We start from the raw sequence: 18074 nt of genomic DNA, 5'->3' as shown, positions 1-18074 counted from the left end.
TGAACTTCTTCTGATTTGTAACTATCAATAATATTTAAAAAATCTACAACGTCTGTATCACTATTCATAGGTATCACGTGGTCATGATTGTTATCGATGTTATACCGGCATCTAACGTCATTCAAGTATCCTAAATCACGAACCAACTTTTTAACTTCTCACAGACTCAATATAAGTTTTGACTTTAAAAAAAAAAAAAAAAAAAAAGTATTGAGAATTGGGGGTGGCCATGGCCCGTAGGGTCCACCACTGTATCCATCCTTGTCCATATGGACAACTTTAAAGTTTTCAAGATGTGATAGTTTTTGTGCATACGAGTTGTAAGATGGGTTGCTTCTCACTTATGTTTGAAGCATTCTCAATTTTTTTTTTCTTTTTTTATTTCATTTCATTTTTTAGTTTTTTATTAGAATGAAAAGTGGTGACTCAATCGACTAAAAATTCACGCATCATGAAGTGGAGATTATTAATTCGAACCCTCATCTCTTTTCTCTCCCCTTTAACATGTCAAAAACCAAAAAATAAAAAAAGAATTAAGAGCGTGGCAATAATCCTCATTTGTTATTTTTCGCCCTTTATCCTTACTTTTTTTTTTTTTTTTTTTTTTGAGCCAATGGCCAGGCCTAAGATGTCACAAAAAGAAAGTTTTTTATTTTATTTATTTATTTTTATTAAAAAAAAAAAAAAAAAAAACATTATCCGAAACAACGTGTGAAGTGTGTGAAACGCGCTAGCGAAAGCGAGTGGACACAGCGCCAAGCGGGCAACGCAAGGAACCGCTGTGACTGGGACTGGTATAAATACACACCTCCGTTGCTGTTTAACCTCGGAAAATCCATCGAAGCCTTCTCTCCGCCCTGTCCCTTTTTCAAGTATCGGAAACCCTAGCCCTATGGTGATCTTCTTCCATCTTCAGCATTTGTACCAGCTCGGGGCTAGTGTTCTCACGGTGATCTTCTATTAGATGTTTCAATTTCTTTCTTTTGGTGCACCAGAAGCTCTACGAGTTATTGATTTTGAAGATTAGGGTTTTTTTGGCGGCCAATCGGAGATATATCCGCGCAGATCCATTCTAGTTTCCTTCTGGTGCCTCCTTCGTCGAACCCGATTGTTCAAGATTAGGCTTTTGTGCGGTTTTGTGATTCGTCTTCAACCTGAAGAACCGGTTTTGCTGCACCTGGAAGATAGGGTTTCTTCGATTTTCGCCAAGATCTGCGAATTTTCGCTGAAACTGGGGCAATCGGAGGACAGGAATATTTGCTACGCTTTCCTCGGATGCTTTTGAATTGCCTGAAGAAAAATTGTTTGGCGATTTTGATTGCCCAGAGCCCGGATTTCCATTGAGAGATATTTTGGAGATCAGCAGCGCGCGAAGAAGAATCAAAGAGCGTGGTTCGATTAGTTCATCTTATATGAGTTCTTGAAAAAAAAAAAAAAGAAAAAAAAAAAAGAAAGAGATTCAATTTTGTACTGTTTGATTTTTTTCGGAGTTTAATATAGCTCTTTTATTTTCAAAGCTTTTCTTTAGAGCTTATTATTTGTTCTTGTTAATGGCGGTGTATTATAAATTTAAGAGTGCAAGAGATTATGATTCAATTCCCATGGATGGTCCTTTCATCTCAGTTGGTACTTTGAAAGAAAAAATTTTTGAATCAAAGCACTTGGGCAGGGGTACTGATTTCGACCTTGTGGTCACCAACGCCCAGACTAATGAAGGTTGGTTCTGATTTTAGATATATTTCTCTAAGTCATTTGGGCTTGGGGCGGTGAGAGAGAGTGTTTGCTTTCAATTAGTTTTAATTTGGAGTCATTGTTTTAATTTGGAGTCATTCTTCTAATTTGGGTTCTTTTATCTTCTATTTTGATAGTCATCCCTGAATAATATATTATTCATAGGTGGCTTATCAAAATTTCCTTTCAAAATTATTTCCAAGAGAAAAATGTTAAGGGTTAGGGTTGCACTGGAACGAATCGAATTGACATGTGCGACCATGTGCCCTGGCATTCATGGAAGAAATAACTTTGTATTGTTGAACTTACGATTGGATTTGAATTGGAAGAAAATTGGTTCAAAACCTAATGTTTATGGGTGCAATTTGAGTGGTGATGGGTTGTGAGATCGATATTGGGGTTATGTGGAATGGTTTGGCATACTTTTAGAGAGTATGATCCTCTCATGTTGGGCAATTGTATTTGTGATGGCTTGTGTGTTTTGTTTCATGGATTGATGTCTTTAACAGAATTTTATAGGCGATCTGTTTCTCTGTTTGGAATTTCAGAGTATCTTGATGAAGCAATGTTGATTCCTAAAAATACCTCAGTTTTAATTCGTCGAGTTCCTGGACGGCCACGGTTGCCCATTATTATTGGACAAGAGTACTATCTCAAAACTTTTTAATTTCTTGACTCCTTAGTTGTTTCAGTTTAGTGATTTATTGAAATGACAATTAGAAAAATTGAACTAGCATCTATACATGGTGATATGGACAGTCCTTGTCATTTTTGTCTTTGCAAAGCCATATCACCTTGCTGATGTGTGCATAAATAGATTTATTCCTCTTGCATGTCCTTTTGTTGTGAAGCAAATTCTGAAAGTTTGGTTGAGGTGGGCTATGTATTGTTTTGCAGGCTAAAGGTAGAGAATAAGGTGGATGATCCTGAACCGGAAAAAAGTAGCTTACCAGTTACTGATGCTTCTACCATGAAATATGTAAGCTCAAATTTTTTAATTTTCCCTTGGATTTAGTCCTATTATTGAACTTCGAATTGTCTCAGATGCAGTGCATTCTTCAAGTAATAATGTATTTAATTTGACTTTACAGCCTGATGACTCAGAGTGGGATGAATTTGGGAATGATTTGTATGCAATTCCTGAAGTTCTACCTGTTCAGTCAAGCAATCCAATTCTGGAAGCTCCCCCTACTAATGCAGCTGATGAGGATAGCAAGATTAAAGCTCTAATTGATACTCCAGCCTTGGACTGGCAACGGTAAGATGCCTTCTGCATTTTTGTTGCATTATCTGATGTTAATGGTTGGTTTTAGGTCACTAATGTGAAAATCATACCATTCACAATCTTGAATTGCAGTCAAGGTCCTGAAGGCTTTGGCCCTGGCAGAGGTTTTGGAAGGGGTATGGGTGGTAGAATGGGTGGACGTGGTTTTGGTGAGTTTTTATACCTCATTTAGTTATATACATATATGTTACATTGACCACTACTCAATCATATTTAACCAATAAGCTGAATCTTATTATTCTCTTTTTGAGGTCGAGCAGGGTTTGAGCGGAAAACACCTCCTCAGGGCTATGTATGCCACAGGTGCAAGGTGTCTGGTATGCTTGTCTTTAAATGCTTTTATTTATTTTTTCCATCTTTTATCTTACATGAGGAATTGCTTGCTTATTGCTGGTTGAGCAATGTGTCGGTGCATTTGCATTTCTTCATAGGGGAGGGTATTTATGTGCTACGATAAGATGCTCTTGGTTTATGTGCATTAAATTTAGGAAAAAAAATGTAAAATCAGTCTTTGTAGTTTCATTGAGTTGCAAATAGCTCCGTGGTTTAAAAAGTGACTGCAAACTTCCGTTAGTAAATTGGATGGAATCCGTAATGTGTCATGTCAATACCAAGAATATTGCAACAATTGTCCTTTAGAATAAAAAAATATAAAAAAGAAAAAGAAAAACACAAAAAGAAAAGAGAAGAAAATTTAAGGGGGTCCCAGGCCGGCTAGAGGGTCCCCATGGAGAAGACTCAATCGTGGGTCAACATGAAGGAGACCGTGAGACCTACCGTGGGTCTCCATGGCACAAAATATTCTTGTGCAATAGAATTTGAGCATCAGTTTATAATTTGACAGTGTCTTGTAGAGAGAGAAACACCACCAAACAATCTTGAATTTCCTTCCAATTATCAGCATTGCATAGAAAATTTAATTTATAGCATTTCAACAATCAATGTTGCCAAGATTATCCACAGATCCACCGTGGGTCTCCTCCATGGAAACCCTCTGGCCGGCTAGGGTGGGTGAACCACCACCTTGGGGTTGGTCGGGGGTTAATTTTTTTTTTTTTTTTTGGTTTTTATATTTTATATATTTATATTTGTTTTATTTTCTATTCTAAAGGACGTGTTGCAATATTATTTATTGGTGTTGGCTCCTGTATACCTAGGGTGCCTTACGCTTTTAATGATATTTCGATTACTTATAAAAAAAATATTATTGGTGTTGACATAACACATTAACGGATTCCGTCTATTCCGTCTAATTTGGTAACGGAAAAAGAGAGGACGCATTTGTGTTTATTCTTACCTCAGGGAGTTTTCAGTCACTTTTTAAACTCTAGGGAGCTATTTGCAACTTAGTAAAACCATAATGACTGATTTTGCATTTCTTTTTGAATCTTGCTTTGGTCTTGATCCTATACATGCCTAGCCTCTTCTTGTGTTACTTAAACCAAAAAAGAAATTGCTTGCTTAGAGGTTTATATTTGTATCAACAAAAAGTCTGACCATGTATAAGTTTCTGTGTTCAGGGCACTTTATTCAGCACTGCCCTACGAATGGTGATCCCAATTTTGACATCAAAAGGGTGAAGCCACCAACTGGTATACCTAAGTCCATGCTGATTGCTACCTCAGATGGCTCATATGCATTGCCAAATGGTACAGTTGCTGTCTTGAGACCAAATGAGTAAGTTGATATGATTTAACAGTTTTTCATAGTGAACATCCATACTTAGTTGTGAAAATTGGCTATAACTTTTAAATTGAAAACAGGGCTGCTTTTGAGAAAGAAATTGAAGGGTTACCATCCACACGTTCCGTTGGTGAGCTACCTCCTGAGCTCCACTGCCCTTTGTGCAAGGAAGTAATGAAAGATGCTGTGCTGACGAGCAAGTGTTGTTTTGAGAGCTTTTGCGATAAATGTAAGTTGTGATGTGTTTAAGGTTTAAAATGTGGTTACTCTTTTACCAAATTTGGGATGTTATCTAGAATATTAACTTTGATATTACAATTTCATCAGCTTGACTTCATCCGACAGTAAACTTAGCACTGTTTGGACCACTTTACTGCTCATTTTCCTTGCTATATCAAATGTTTTGTTCTCAAGCTCGTAATGTTCACAAAATCTTACTCAGGTATCAGGGACCACTTTATCTCAAAGTCAATGTGCGTATGTGGAGCAAAAAATATTCTTGCAGATGATCTACTCCCAAACAAGACACTCAGGGATACAATCAACCGTATATTGGAGGGGGGTGGTAACAGCAGTGCTGAAAATGCTGGAAGTACTTTTCAAGTCCAAGGTTTGTGTTTTGGGTAAAATGACTTTTATATCAATCATAACTATGTGATATAATATATTTTATTAATGCCATCTTAACTTCTAAAATTCAGATATGGAGTCTGCTCGTTGTCCGCAGCCCAAAATTCCATCCCCGACTTTATCTGCTGCATCAAAGGGTGAACAAAAGCCATCACCTGTTAATGAACAAACTTTAAAGATACATGAGACTGCAGTTGAGGTAAAGGCTGGTGTCGCCCCACAGCAGACTGCAGATAGAGCCAGGACTGCAAAAGCAGCTGATATGTCTGAAGCTACGCATGAGTCAGCGAGCGTCAGGGAACCAGCAGCATCACAAGGAAGTGCTCCATTGGCTGAGGAAGAAGTGCAGCAGAGGCTGGCTACCGGTGAAGCTGGTAATGTGCTATTTTATGGAATTTTGTAATCTTCGTCTTTTCCTCCCCCATCCTAACACCTATTTAGTTGAGCACTTCTTGGAAATTCAGCTCATGTAGTTCCATATCTTGCTTTGTTGTTATATTTGATGTTGCATTAGGAGCTGCATGTATTGCTTTCATAACTCATAAGAAACTGAAACCATATAAGCGATAATTTAAAGCAGAATCCTACAATTATTAACATGTTGTATATTTTATTTATTTGTTGTCATAATGAGGTTTCTAGATGATCTCTCTCACATTGTTTTTATTTTTCAGGAAAGAGAAAGAAAAAGAAGAAAATCCGTGTGCCAGCAAATGGTATGTCCATGCTTTTGCCTGACATGAGATGAAAATTATCTAAGAATTTGGTTTCTCTGAATGGCTGAGAGTTATATGTTGCTGTTGCGTCCCTTATGTTTTTTGGATAATTTATGTTTTTGTAGATTTGCAGTGGAAAACCCCTCAAGATCTTGCGGCTGAGAGTTATATGATGCCTTATAATCCTGCTGCTTTTAATAATCCATACTGGAATGGAATGCAACCTGGTATGGATGCGTATATGGCACCATATCCTGGCGCCATGCCTTATACGGGTTATGGGCTAGGCCCCTTTGACATGCCTTTTGGGGGTGGTATTGTACCGCAGGACCCATTTGGTGCGCAAAGCTATATGTTCCCTCCTGTTCCACCTCAAAGGTATGCATTAGTAATGTCCTTTTGTAAATGCTCTTTCTCTCGCTGGTTGGTGTTATAGCATATAAGTTTGACGTTTGTTGTGCAATGCCTGTCTGTTTGGGCAGTTTTGTTTTACTGAATCCTAATAAGCATGCATTTTTGGTATGCAAAAATGCTATTCTGATCATATCTATGAATGAACATGCTTAATTTGATTTGTGACCTTCGACATATATAGGGATCTTTCAGAGTTCACTATGGGTATGAATGCTCCACCTCCAATCATGAGCAGAGAGGAATTCGAGGCACGAAAAGCTGATTTGAGGAGGAAGCGTGAAAATGAGAGACGGAATGAAAGGTAAGCGGAAAGATTTATGGAATTTTTTTATTTGTGTTGCATCTGTATCTTTTAGAAAGTGATTTGGTTTCCAGTCTTATTTGATTTTATGTCTGTTTTGTTGTGTTGTGATATTTAAGGGTGTGAATTATTTCTAGTGATAATTCTCGTTCTCATTTTGTTGGATCATTGTTGCTGCTAAATAGCAGTTTACAGCCTCTTAAGTAGTTAAGTATACTACTATGCAAATGCAATACAATGTGATTCATGCTGCTTATTCTTTTGTTGCATGTACTGCTTTCTTTTTTTAATTTTTAAACCACAAAACTGAAGTTCTGTATGTGGTTAACTAGTTTAGTTTATTTCTTTGCCTTGAGCAGCAGGGACTTTTCCAAAGATCGAGAGTTTGGTAGGGAAGTGAGCAGCAGTGGCGGCGATGTCCCTCCAATGAAATTGAAATCTGTACGTCTTTTCTGTTATATCCTAATTTCCCTTTGTCTTCATTATTTTTGCACTGCAGCAGGTACTTTTCACAGTCACTACTCACTAGCAACTACTTGGCAAGAAAACACCGATTTCGCCATTTATTGCGCTTTTCTTTTTCCAATGAAGAAAAAAAGGAAGAGAGGCTTTTGTTTTGTTGGTGCAGTTAGGGTCAAATAAATGTTATTTTGGATTCTTTTATATAGATATATTTTCTAATGATGCTCCATCTAATTATGGAGATATCATCGGAAGAGAGTGCAATAGCATATGTCAATTTTTACTTTTTCTATGGCCCTGTGGCAATAAATGGCTCTAAAAGTGCATAGAAAAAGAAATGGTAGAACATGTAAGTCCAAGCATTTGATTGGTGGTAAATTTTGAAAAGAGGACCCCAAAAAAAAAACACTAAAGGAAAAAAGAAAAGAGAAAGTTCGCAAGTGAATCCGAATGAATTCTTTTTCATAAAACAATCCTGTTTGTCTTTAGAAAATTTAGTTTTCATCGAATTATAATATGCATGCTTTTAGAAATTTGACTTCAAGGCCACTGCAATAATTCATGTCGCTGTCCATGATCGTAAAAAAGCACTGCAATATCAAAATGATATTCTGTTAGATACTCTATAATTAATTATACCGAGTTCTATCCTAAAGAAAAAATAAAATAAAAATCCCAACAACGGGGCTCTTTTTTAATATATGTTAAAAAGCTGCTATCTGTTCCTATATATTATTATTTAATTGTTGCCCATTTTGCTGATATTTACCACTTGCCGATAGAACACGAGTGAAAAAAAAAACGAAAAGGATGTAACGCAATGGTTGTATTTTGGTCAATGACATGCCCTCTATTGTGTTGGTGCAGAAACCTATTCCCCCTCCATCAAGTGCTGACCACCACCGTCACCGACCCGAGAGATCTCCAGACCGGTCAACACGCGAGATTGAACCGCCACCGCGCCCAGCCAAGAGAAAATCCGAGCACCATCATGATCGTGACTATGATCGCAACTACCGTGACCGCGACCACGACCAAGAGCGTGACCGCCACCACCACCACCACCATTCGGAGTCTTCTGCCCGACCTGCTCTGGAAACATCCTCCAAAGCTGCCGCAACAGCTGCCGCTGCAGAACGCAAACATAAGCTCAGCGTCTTCTCGCGCATAAGCTTCCCAGCCGAAGAAGTCAGCAAGAAGAGAAAGGTCTCGTCCTCATCAGAGGCACCCCTTGCTACGCATCATCAGAAGGCGTCGGCAAATGGTGGGTCTTATGATGACTACAAATCGGCATCGACAAAGGCAGCTTCAGTGACTAGCGGCACTGCAGGGAGGAAGAGCAGTAGTGGTGTGGATTATGAGTCAAGCGATGATGATAGACATTTCAAGAGGAAGCCATCGAGGTACGAGCCGTCACCGCCTCCGCCGCTGCAGGCAGAGTGGGAAGAGGACGCGAGGCATCATTCAAGAGGTTCCAGGGAACGGGAGCGAGAGCGAGAGCGGAGCAAACATAGGTAGTTAAAGAGTTGGATAAAAGTTGAAACGGATATATGATTAGGGAGCCATGAATTTATCTCTGGTGCTTGAGCTTCTCTGGCTATTGAGACCAAACCAGCTTGAGCTTCTCTCGCCCTTGAGACCAAACCTGGGAGAGGAGTTTAGGGGAAGAGATGATAACTTTGCGTTATTGAAATTTCTCTGTATCACAAGCTTTGTATTTAAGCTATCAAGCTTGATTTACAATAATATAAATTCCACTTTTCTTATAATAAATGGCAATCACTCTCTCCTTCTTTCTTCTCCTGTAAATGGTTGTCGCTGGCGCACAAATGTATACAAAAACACGCGCTCTCTCATAGAATAATATCCTTTGTCTCCAAGTTAATATTTTAATTTTCATGGAATATTTCTTAATCACGTAAATTTTGTTTAGTTGAAACACACTTGGAACATGTTTAGCATTATGTTGAAAAATAGAACTTTTATAGTCAAAAGAATTACTTTTGAAATTTTTTACCTAACATGTTAGTTTCTTGTGTGGCATAGCTTTTTAGGTACTAAAATTTTCATAACCGCTTTATCTCCCAACATGAGACTTCCACACGCACATTATGATGATGCAACCACCCTCTATCATGTTGATTCTCTCAATTTCAACTAAAATTAAGAATAGAGAGAGGCTCGGCATTCTCTCTAGAACTCTCTTCATCTCTTCCTCCATGCAATACAGAGGTCTTTTCCTGGTAGCAGTGCTCGGTGTCTTCTATGTGGTCTCCTCCAGTCTCCGCTTTAGATCTAATTTGTAGATCTAAATCTAGATATAGTTTTTTCAACCTTAGATTTGATCGTCTTTATCAGTCATCTTGCATTTAATAGTGTATACACATGTTTTAAATGACGTGATTCTCTCAATTTCAAGTAAAATTAAGAATAGAGAGAGAGGCTATGCCTTCTATCTAAAACTCTCTTCATCTCTTCCTCCATGCAACACCAAAGAAGAAAGCACAGAGGTCCTTCCCTAGTAGCAGTGCTCAGTGTCTTCTATGTGGTCTCTTCCGGTCTCCGTTTCTGGCGAATTTGCTTTAGATTTAATTTGTAGATCTAGATCTAGATCTATCTAGTTTTTTTCAACCTTAGATCTAATCGTCTTCATTAGCCAAAGCGTGTCTTCCTGGAGATGTCTATAATGCTGAGCTCCTCCGCTGCTGTTTGTGGGGATTTTTTGTTTTTTTTTATTTTTATTCTTTTTATCCTGACCTTCGGGTCAAGGATGGAATTGTCTCCTAACCTTCGGGCCGAGGAGGAGTAGATCAGTGTGGGGTTTATCCTTCACGGCCGGATTTTTAGTTTTTTTGTTGTTTTGTATTTGGGCTACCAGTGTCCTAGATCCAATCTGCTCGGACATTCCTTAACTATAATTGTACATGGGTTAGTGGAAGCTTAAACTCATAGATATGTATTTGATTGTAAGATTTTTATGATTAGATTTATGACTTTGTAATCTCATAGCATTTAACTATGATTTTTCAGAGCTTTATGCTCTGTGTTAGAGCTGTATGCTCTTTGTTGTAAGAGTTTTATGCTCTTGATATTTCATTAATAAAAGTTACAAATTTTCGTTAAAAAAAAAAGAAGTAAAATTAAGAATAATTATTTCACGATCAATATTTTTATTTTATTGTATCTAATAATGTATGCAATGCCATGTTATTTTAAAAAAATTTAAATGCCGTGACAACATTATACACCATACACCATGTAACAATATATATACCATTAAAACTAATATATTGACTATCAAATAATATCCTTTTCAAACCCACATACATTCCCTACCATTGTACTCCCATCATGGAATAATGATGTAATGGAAGTCAATCCAAGGAATTATAGTGAAAAATTGTAACAACCCCAATAAAAAATCAATTAACTGGTAATTGAATCCATGATTCGTCTCCCAGCCTATTCTTCAGGGGACAAGACTCAGGGATCTTAACTTCTCATAGGCGAGAGAATTCAGCGGAAGACTTGTTACTCTTAGGAAAAAGGAAAGCAATAACTAAACAACCACAAGTTTATACTCCAGAATAATCATAACACCTCATAATATAAATAAGTTACCAAATGTATCAGTCAACAGACCATCATCAGGATAAACATATTACAGATCCATAATATAAATGTCTTGTAATAAGATAAAAGATCAAATCCTAAGTTTGAGTATTGCTAGAGATATGACAATTTTCATCATGTCTGCCCGTGCCGTGTGGTACCTCCATTATCCCATATCGATTTCAGCCATACCGGGTCCAGGTCTTCAAACACAACCATAATCAAATCCTGCGCCATCACCCAGGTCCGGTCCGTAGGCATCCTCCTCTAGATTAGCTAGGTTGTGCAATTGTATATAATAGAGAGGGAAGACATAAAAATAGAGGGGGTAAGTCTAAGGACTTAGTGAAAGTTAATGCACATAATACCCATGCCAATGATGAACTCCGTTTGGTAAAGAATGCAATAGTTTAGTCATGACAGTTATCCAAGAATGCGATATAAATATAATACATGCTTATAATCATGAGTAACAATGATAGTTCAGCAATATGGTTTACCCGAGATATTATCCCTTCTTAGTAGGGTTGACGTTGTTCCTAGGGACCTATAATACAATATCGGTACCCTGGATATTGTACGCTACCGTCCATAATACTAGCAGCCTGACCGAGTTCGACCTCGGATGGCCCACGCTACTAATGATGTCCAAGTCTCATATATCACACACACATTTGACCATAAAATTAACATGTATAGTAAGCCTGTGGCCGTTATCCCGCACGTACCGGTGTACCATGTCATACGATGCAATTAATCTTATCTGTATTTTACATGCATGCTTTTACAAGTTTCAATGTCATAACTTTGTTAGGTATCACATTTTTCACAAAAAGCTAGAGTTCATGTGCAACAAGGAATATACCGTGAGAATTGTAAATATGCATATTTTGATACACAAAAATAGTCGTGCAATGCGGGAAAATAAATGACGAGCATTATGTGAGTTAAAACTCACCTGAGTTATACAAGCTCTTTGAGTATTCCTCCAAAAGTCCCGAGCTCTCCAAATCTGTGAAAAAACCTTCTATTAGTCCTAAGTCCAATTAGAACGAATCCAGAGCTCAAAAACAAGGGTATTGGATGCTCGGCCAAAAAGGCCTTCCCCTGAACGCCTCTAGGCCAACGCTCGACCCAAGGGACAAATGTTCGGCTAGTGAGGTTCAGGTAGAACCTCATTTGTTCCAAATGCTTCCCGAGCTTCCTCCAACTAGTCCTGAGGCTACAAAAAGGTTTCTAACACTCCCTTAATCAAAATAATGTCTCCAAATGACAAGATTAAGCCTAGTGGAAAAGAACGACTAAACAAGTATAAAGCTTAAAACTCTCTACAATAACGTACGAAGCAAACAACGTAATAACTCAAAGAAAATGGCAGAGATTACCTCAACAAGCAAGTCCTCCAAGTAGCACCTCATTCTTTACCAAAAACACACAAAACCTCACAACACTCACAAAACAGACCAACAGAGTCTCCCCAAGGCTTCTGAGGCTGAAAAACTTGAATGGGGAGTGGGGTATTTATAGGAAAAAGAGGCTGAGGGCAAAATGAAAAATTTATAGAAAGGTGCGAGCGCTCGTGTACTACAGTATGCGCTCGTGTATTGTAGCTTAAAGGGGTCAGAGTTGCAGGTGGCACGCACGGCTAAAAATTAGTGGTCAACGAGCGCTCGTGTACGATTGCCAGGAGAGAGCTCGTGTGGTCCCCCATGCGAGCATTCATCTACTATAGCTCCAAAATTTTGAAATGCCCAAAATGCCCTTCCAAATGTTCCTACCCAAAGTCCAATTAATACCCTAATTAAGTTGTCCTAAGCCTAATTAATTATTTGGGTCACTACAAAAATACTATTCAACTTTGACATTAAGGTGCAAGATACATCTCAAGGTCTCCTTGGTTTCAAGTTACATGTTTTAATTATTACAATCTTAAGTGTCCCATATAGCTTAAGTGCAGTCTTAACTATGTTTTTATAAATTTTTGGGCATCCTCTCCTTACTAGCCGATTTTCAATGATGAGTTCTAGGAGTATACAACCGATTATGCTTGCATGTATTCCTCTTAACCGCAACTGCTAAGCTAGTTAGTGGATAACCGCGATTGGCGGTTATGCAGGTATTGAATGCTAGTTATAAGTTGGTAACCGTTTTTCTTAAAAATTCTCAAATTTTCGTTTGTGGGCTCCACATACAACACAATTTTAGGTGTGATCCCACCAAATTACTTCAAAATCAAATTCAAAAACTCAGAACACTCTTCAAAATTTTACCAAATCAACCTTTTTTTTTTTTTTTTTTCTTCTTCTTTAAACTAAAATATGAAACTCCTAAACTACATACAAACAATTAGATCCTTTCAAGGTGACATTAGGTTACTTTAGAAGTAAACTCAGAATTGTTCTGTTGTAAACATGTTTTTCAGCTTGGTCTGTGACGTGGCAGATCAAATCTGATAGACACCAAAAAAAAAAAAAAAAAGGAGAAAAAAGATCTGATAGACCCATGATAAACTATTTTCGAGGGGGTTGGGTTGAATTGGCCCAACTTGCTTCCTTCGGGGACACACTGAGCGTTTGCAGGCCCATACCAGGAACCCTTAAAGATTGACTAAAAACGGCGCCGTCTATAAGCGATGGGTAAAGGCAGCGTGAAAGTAAAATGGACGGCTCAGATTCGAAGCCCATGACCATTCCCACCTTTATAAAGCGGAAGCATTCACCACAAACCCTAGCTCTCTTCAAGCGAAAGCCTACTTGGTGACTGCGCCTCGCCGCTCATTTCTGATCCCATGGGTACTCTATCTCTCTTTCTCTCTCTCTCGATTCAGTTCCATTGCTAGAGATACAAACTTCATTTTTTGCAGAGACTGTGCTTTAATTTATTTATTCTCAAACTTCATTTTTTGCAGAAACTGTGCTTTAATTTATTTATTCTCAGAGCTGTTTTTGGTACTCTTTTCTGTGAAATTTATTTTTCTTTTACTCCGCTTTTGGTTTCTGAGAAAACTAAGTGAATTAGCACAATATAAGGTTATGGGTCGTAGGTTTATCTGGTTTTTTGGTATATGTATAAGAAAAAAAAAGGTTATGTTGACTAAGATATATAGTAGTTGTATGATGCTTGGCCTATAGGAGGCTCTCTTTAGTTTCTGGAGTTTGGAAAAAGTGGAAATTTGGCGGATCTGATAATCGTGCCATGCATAACTTTGATAAACATTTTCCTCTGATACAAGTAGATAGGAAACCTCAGATTGGTCTGGTTGGATTGTACGAGATTTAATCTATGATTTATTTAATTTTTGGTCTGAAACTAATAAAAATGACTGTATTCTGCTTATATCGCTGTGATACATAATTCTCTTTGAAACAGTGTAAAGGGTCTTGAAAATGACGTAATGGGGTTATATTCTGTTATTTACTTATAAAGGAAAATCAATTTTTGGCTTGATAAAAGCAGTTTTGGTCAAAAGAGAAGGCGATTTTTCTTCTTCTTTTTGATAAGTAATATAGGGTATATTAATTATGATTATTGTTGCTGCTGCTGTTACTATTATTATTCTTATCATTTTCATGTTTCTGTGACAATAGGGGCTTACAAGTACGTTTCCGAGCTATGGAGGAAGAAGCAATCCGATGTGATGAGGTTCCTGCAGAGGGTGAGGTGTTGGGAGTACCGCCAGCACCCTTCCATTGTTCGTGTAACCCGGCCTACTCGCCCTGACAAGGCTCGCCGCCTGGGGTACAAGGCCAAGCAGGTAATGTAGTTGTTAGGTTATATATAGAGATTCTTTGTACATTATGCTTGAAATATTTTCTATAGGTATGATTCCTTGAAATAATAGAGATTAACTAGTCATCTGTGTATGTAGCTTTTTTTGGGATGTCCTTAGATACTATGGTTTCCATTTTATTGACTTGTTAGGTCATGGCTGTAGTATTGTCCAATTTGATATACTTTTGTGTTCCTCTTTCCTCTTCAGCATTGTATCTGTAATTTGTGCTGTGGGCAGTTTGTGACTCTGTTTGGTTTAGTTTTTTTCTCACTTGGATTGACCAACTCCTCTAATCATTGAGTTCTGTCAAGAATCACGTGTGTAGCAGTTCCTAGACTATAGGGCTCATAATGCACCTATGTATGGATGCATTCATATACAAGTGATCTATCAGTATATAAGATTTGCAATATAGAGCAGTTTAATACTGGTTGAGCAGCGTCCTGATGTGTATGTATTTCTCCTTCGGATGGTGTTTATGTAGTATGATAAGATGCTCCCTGAGACCAGCTACATTCAATTTATAATCAATCATCCGAGCAAGCAAGTTCTCATTCTGGTTCTTGGTTTTGTCTTGATCCAATACATGCCTGGTGTCTTTTTGGTGTTTAAGCTGTTGTTGGACAAAGAAAGTTAAGTTGTGAATTCAGAATTAGCACATCAGGCATATACTTTCTGAATTAAGGAACAGCTACATTAAGGAATGGCAAATACACTCGGAAGTTGTCAGTGATTTGTGCTGTCTTTTTTTTTTTTTTTTTTCTGTATTTCTTGTTTTACTTTGTTGATATTTGCTAGCCATGACTGCATTCCATTATTCTGTTTTCTTTAGGCATCCACAGAAGCAGTAAGCAGTATGCCATTGGTAAAGCTTTCTTAGTTATGATTTTATTGTTTACAGGGTTACGTGGTTTATCGTGTTCGTGTTAGGCGTGGTGGCCGCAAGAGGCCTGTTCCCAAAGGTATTGTTTATGGGAAGCCCACAAACCAGGGAGTTACTCAACTTAAGTTTCAGCGCAGCAAGAGGTCAGTGGCAGAGGAACGAGCTGGGCGGAAGTTGGGAGGACTCAGGGTTCTAAATTCTTACTGGCTTAATGAGGTTTGTTACCTATTCTATTCATTGTCCACATTTTCTTTCAGTTGTTACAGTTGTTGCTTGGGATGATATCTCATTGTTCTGATATGTTGCTATTGTCTGATACAGGATTCAACATACAAGTACTACGAGGTTATTCTCGTTGATGTTGCTCACAATGCAATCCGAAATGACCCAAGAATCAACTGGCTCTGCAATCCGGTCCACAAGCACAGAGAGCTCCGTGGTCTCACATCTGCTGGGAAGAAATTCAGGGGATTGCGTGGAAAGGGTCACGCTCACCACAAGCAACGTCCTTCTCGCAGGGCGAACTGGAAGAGGAACAATACCCTCTCCCTTCGTCGTTATCGTTGATTTCGGCAATATTGCTTCATGTTTCTGTGTTATTTTCTGGATATTAATCTCGAGGAAAAACATAAGAGTTTGAAATTTTGGAGATTGAAATACTTGGTTCATGTTCTATTTGAATATTTTAGTAAGTTGGTATCTTGAGTTGTGGTTTTGTAGTGCATTACTAAGTTATTCTCAGGTATGTTTTTCTACTGCATTGCATGATTCTTGGCCTCTTGGCGTAGTTTGTGTGTTTGATTCAGTTGTAGCCTTGTGGGCATAGTGCATTTGGGTGAGGCTCTGGCAGGCCACAGAGCGTTTAGTTTGTTAGTTGACCACTCCCTCCAGCTACTTCAGAAAAGGTGCATCTATGCTATGTGACTCTGCACTTTGGAATGTTACTTTCGTCCCCTTCCTGTCTGCTACTCTATTTAACGTTGGTGGAAGCAGCATATGGCATTTGGAATGTTGGTTCACGTGACGATGGTGGCGGTAATCTTTCAAGCTTCTCTTGCTCTTTTGAAGGAACCGCCCCCGGCGTACAACTGATTTTGTCTCGTGCTATAATGTGTGATTTGAGGCTTAAATAGATTAGAAGAAAAGATGGGTTTTAAAGTTAAGTTGGTTAGGGTTTTTCACCACTTCTCTGCCTGTAACTCATCCTAACCCCTTGTTGACCCTTTGCCGATGCGCTTCGCTGTCTTCACTTCCTTCAACTCATTATGATTTTCAAAAATCTATTGACAACCCATCTTGACCTAGTAAATATCAAAATTGGAAAATATTTGTCAAATACAAACTTATATAATTTTTAGCCATCTTTCCAACGCTACCATGTATTCCTTCATCTAATGTCGAAAAAAAAATTTGTGTATGCATTGTTTACTCTGAATGGGTAATCCTTGGACGCCATACATAAACTTGAATTTGTCTTCTAAGCAGGTCTTGTCAGGACCGCTTGCTGACAAGGATTAATGGAGGACTACTGCAAAAGTCATGTTAGGACACCGATTTGACGGATTTGGTGATGAGGCTCTCTGGTAGAGCCTTTTAAAGTGACTTCGTTGGTTTTTTTTTTTCTTTAATTGTATAAGGAAAGGGATACAGCGGAAGATCTTTTTCATTTCTGATTCGAATGGAAAAGAGAATAGGAGATCATGTGGGAATGCTTCCAAAAACAAGATAGGAAGCGGCTCATTTACCTAAAGCATGTGCCTGAAAATTGGCACTACGACACATTCAAAATATTCCAACTTTGAAAGGAAGATAAAACCAAACTAACATCAGCTATACAATGAGCAAAGTTCCGAGAAGAAAATACGGAATGATTGTTTATAGCTAAAACCACTAGAAGAGCATCTCCTTCCAAGGCAAGTAAACTGCAACCTAGAGAAGAGGCTAAACGAGAAGCCAGCAAGGCTGCAAGAGCTTCACCTTGAAGGGCATTTGTACACAGGAGCTTCTGAGTGGCTGCACCAACAATATCACCCCTTTCATTACTAATCACAGCTGATGCAACAACAAAATAGCCCTCACTGCAACATCGAAGTTTCATTTCAACCATCCACAAGGCAGGAAGAGCAAGATCATTCCAAGCCACAAGATGATAATTGAAGCTGCAAGAAATTTGATGGATAGCTTTAATGGGAGAGGGCTGCACACCTTCATGAATTAAGAGGTTCCTGCACCTCCAAATATGATCCAACATGAGAACAACAAACAATTGAAATTTACTAACATCAGATTTAGGAATACCAAAAGAATCCATAGGGGACAGAATAGCAAGAACCCAATCCGAAATAGGCATGGAGAAGTAAGCCGAAAAAGAGATGGGCCAAGGGGAAGATCTCCACAAAATTCTAGCCAAATCTCACTCCAAAAAAATGTGAGATAAAGTCTCTAAAGGCCCTTTACAGAAGGGGCAAAGGAGCATACACACCAGAGAACAGCCAAAGACTACTAGAAGGTTCAGAAAAAACCAAACAAGAAATACAATTCTTGTTAATACGGACAGGTTCAATATTCACACCTTGCTTTCAAGC

The 18074-nt window shown here is 38.3% G+C and overlaps 2 protein-coding genes across 5 annotated transcripts; both read left to right on the top strand.

The window, feature by feature from the left end:
* Positions 1-842: 842 nt before the first annotated feature.
* LOC132173328 (DWNN domain, a CCHC-type zinc finger) lies at positions 843-9020 on the top strand. 4 transcript variants are annotated; one of them, XM_088514563.1, is made up of 15 exons: positions 843-1716; positions 2280-2376; positions 2629-2710; positions 2823-2989; positions 3089-3165; positions 3277-3333; positions 4537-4693; positions 4780-4928; positions 5142-5309; positions 5401-5703; positions 6004-6045; positions 6171-6423; positions 6641-6760; positions 7123-7201; positions 8090-9020. In XM_088514563.1, the coding sequence occupies exons 1-15, from the start codon at positions 1551-1553 to the stop codon at positions 8738-8740; spliced, it is 2568 nt and encodes an 855-aa protein (XP_088370689.1). In that variant the 5' UTR covers positions 843-1550; the 3' UTR covers positions 8741-9020. The 4 variants fall into 4 exon arrangements, with proteins under 4 accessions (XP_088370689.1, XP_059440781.2, XP_088370688.1 ...); XM_059584798.2 differs by having other exon boundaries at positions 7120-7201; XM_088514562.1 differs by having other exon boundaries at positions 3268-3333.
* Positions 9021-13517: 4497 nt separating this feature from the next.
* LOC132176097 (large ribosomal subunit protein eL15z) lies at positions 13518-16204 on the top strand. The gene is made up of 4 exons (XM_059588223.2): positions 13518-13626; positions 14422-14588; positions 15508-15705; positions 15811-16204. The coding sequence occupies exons 1-4, from the start codon at positions 13623-13625 to the stop codon at positions 16054-16056; spliced, it is 615 nt and encodes a 204-aa protein (XP_059444206.1). The 5' UTR covers positions 13518-13622; the 3' UTR covers positions 16057-16204.
* The last annotated feature ends 1870 nt before the right edge of the window (positions 16205-18074 follow it).

This window comes from Corylus avellana, chromosome 3, assembly GCF_965113065.1.
Source record: "Corylus avellana chromosome 3, dhCorAvel1.hap1.2, whole genome shotgun sequence".
NCBI classification, from domain to species: domain Eukaryota; kingdom Viridiplantae; phylum Streptophyta; class Magnoliopsida; order Fagales; family Betulaceae; genus Corylus; species Corylus avellana.
This window is presented reverse-complemented; position numbering and strand designations above follow the sequence as displayed.

Coding starts and splice junctions, on each gene's coding strand:
- LOC132173328 (XM_059584796.2), top strand. CDS start 1,551: ATGGCGGTGTATTATAAATTTAAGAGTGCAAGAGATTATGATTCAATT. Junction 3,334..4,536: donor CCACAGGTGCAAGGTGTCTG/GTATGCTTGTCT, acceptor TTCTGTGTTCAG/GGCACTTTATTCAGCACTGC. Junction 4,694..4,779: donor GCTGTCTTGAGACCAAATGA/GTAAGTTGATAT, acceptor AATTGAAAACAG/GGCTGCTTTTGAGAAAGAAA.
- LOC132176097 (XM_059588223.2), top strand. Junction 14,589..15,507: donor TGGGGTACAAGGCCAAGCAG/GTAATGTAGTTG, acceptor TATTGTTTACAG/GGTTACGTGGTTTATCGTGT. Junction 15,706..15,810: donor ATTCTTACTGGCTTAATGAG/GTTTGTTACCTA, acceptor TGTCTGATACAG/GATTCAACATACAAGTACTA.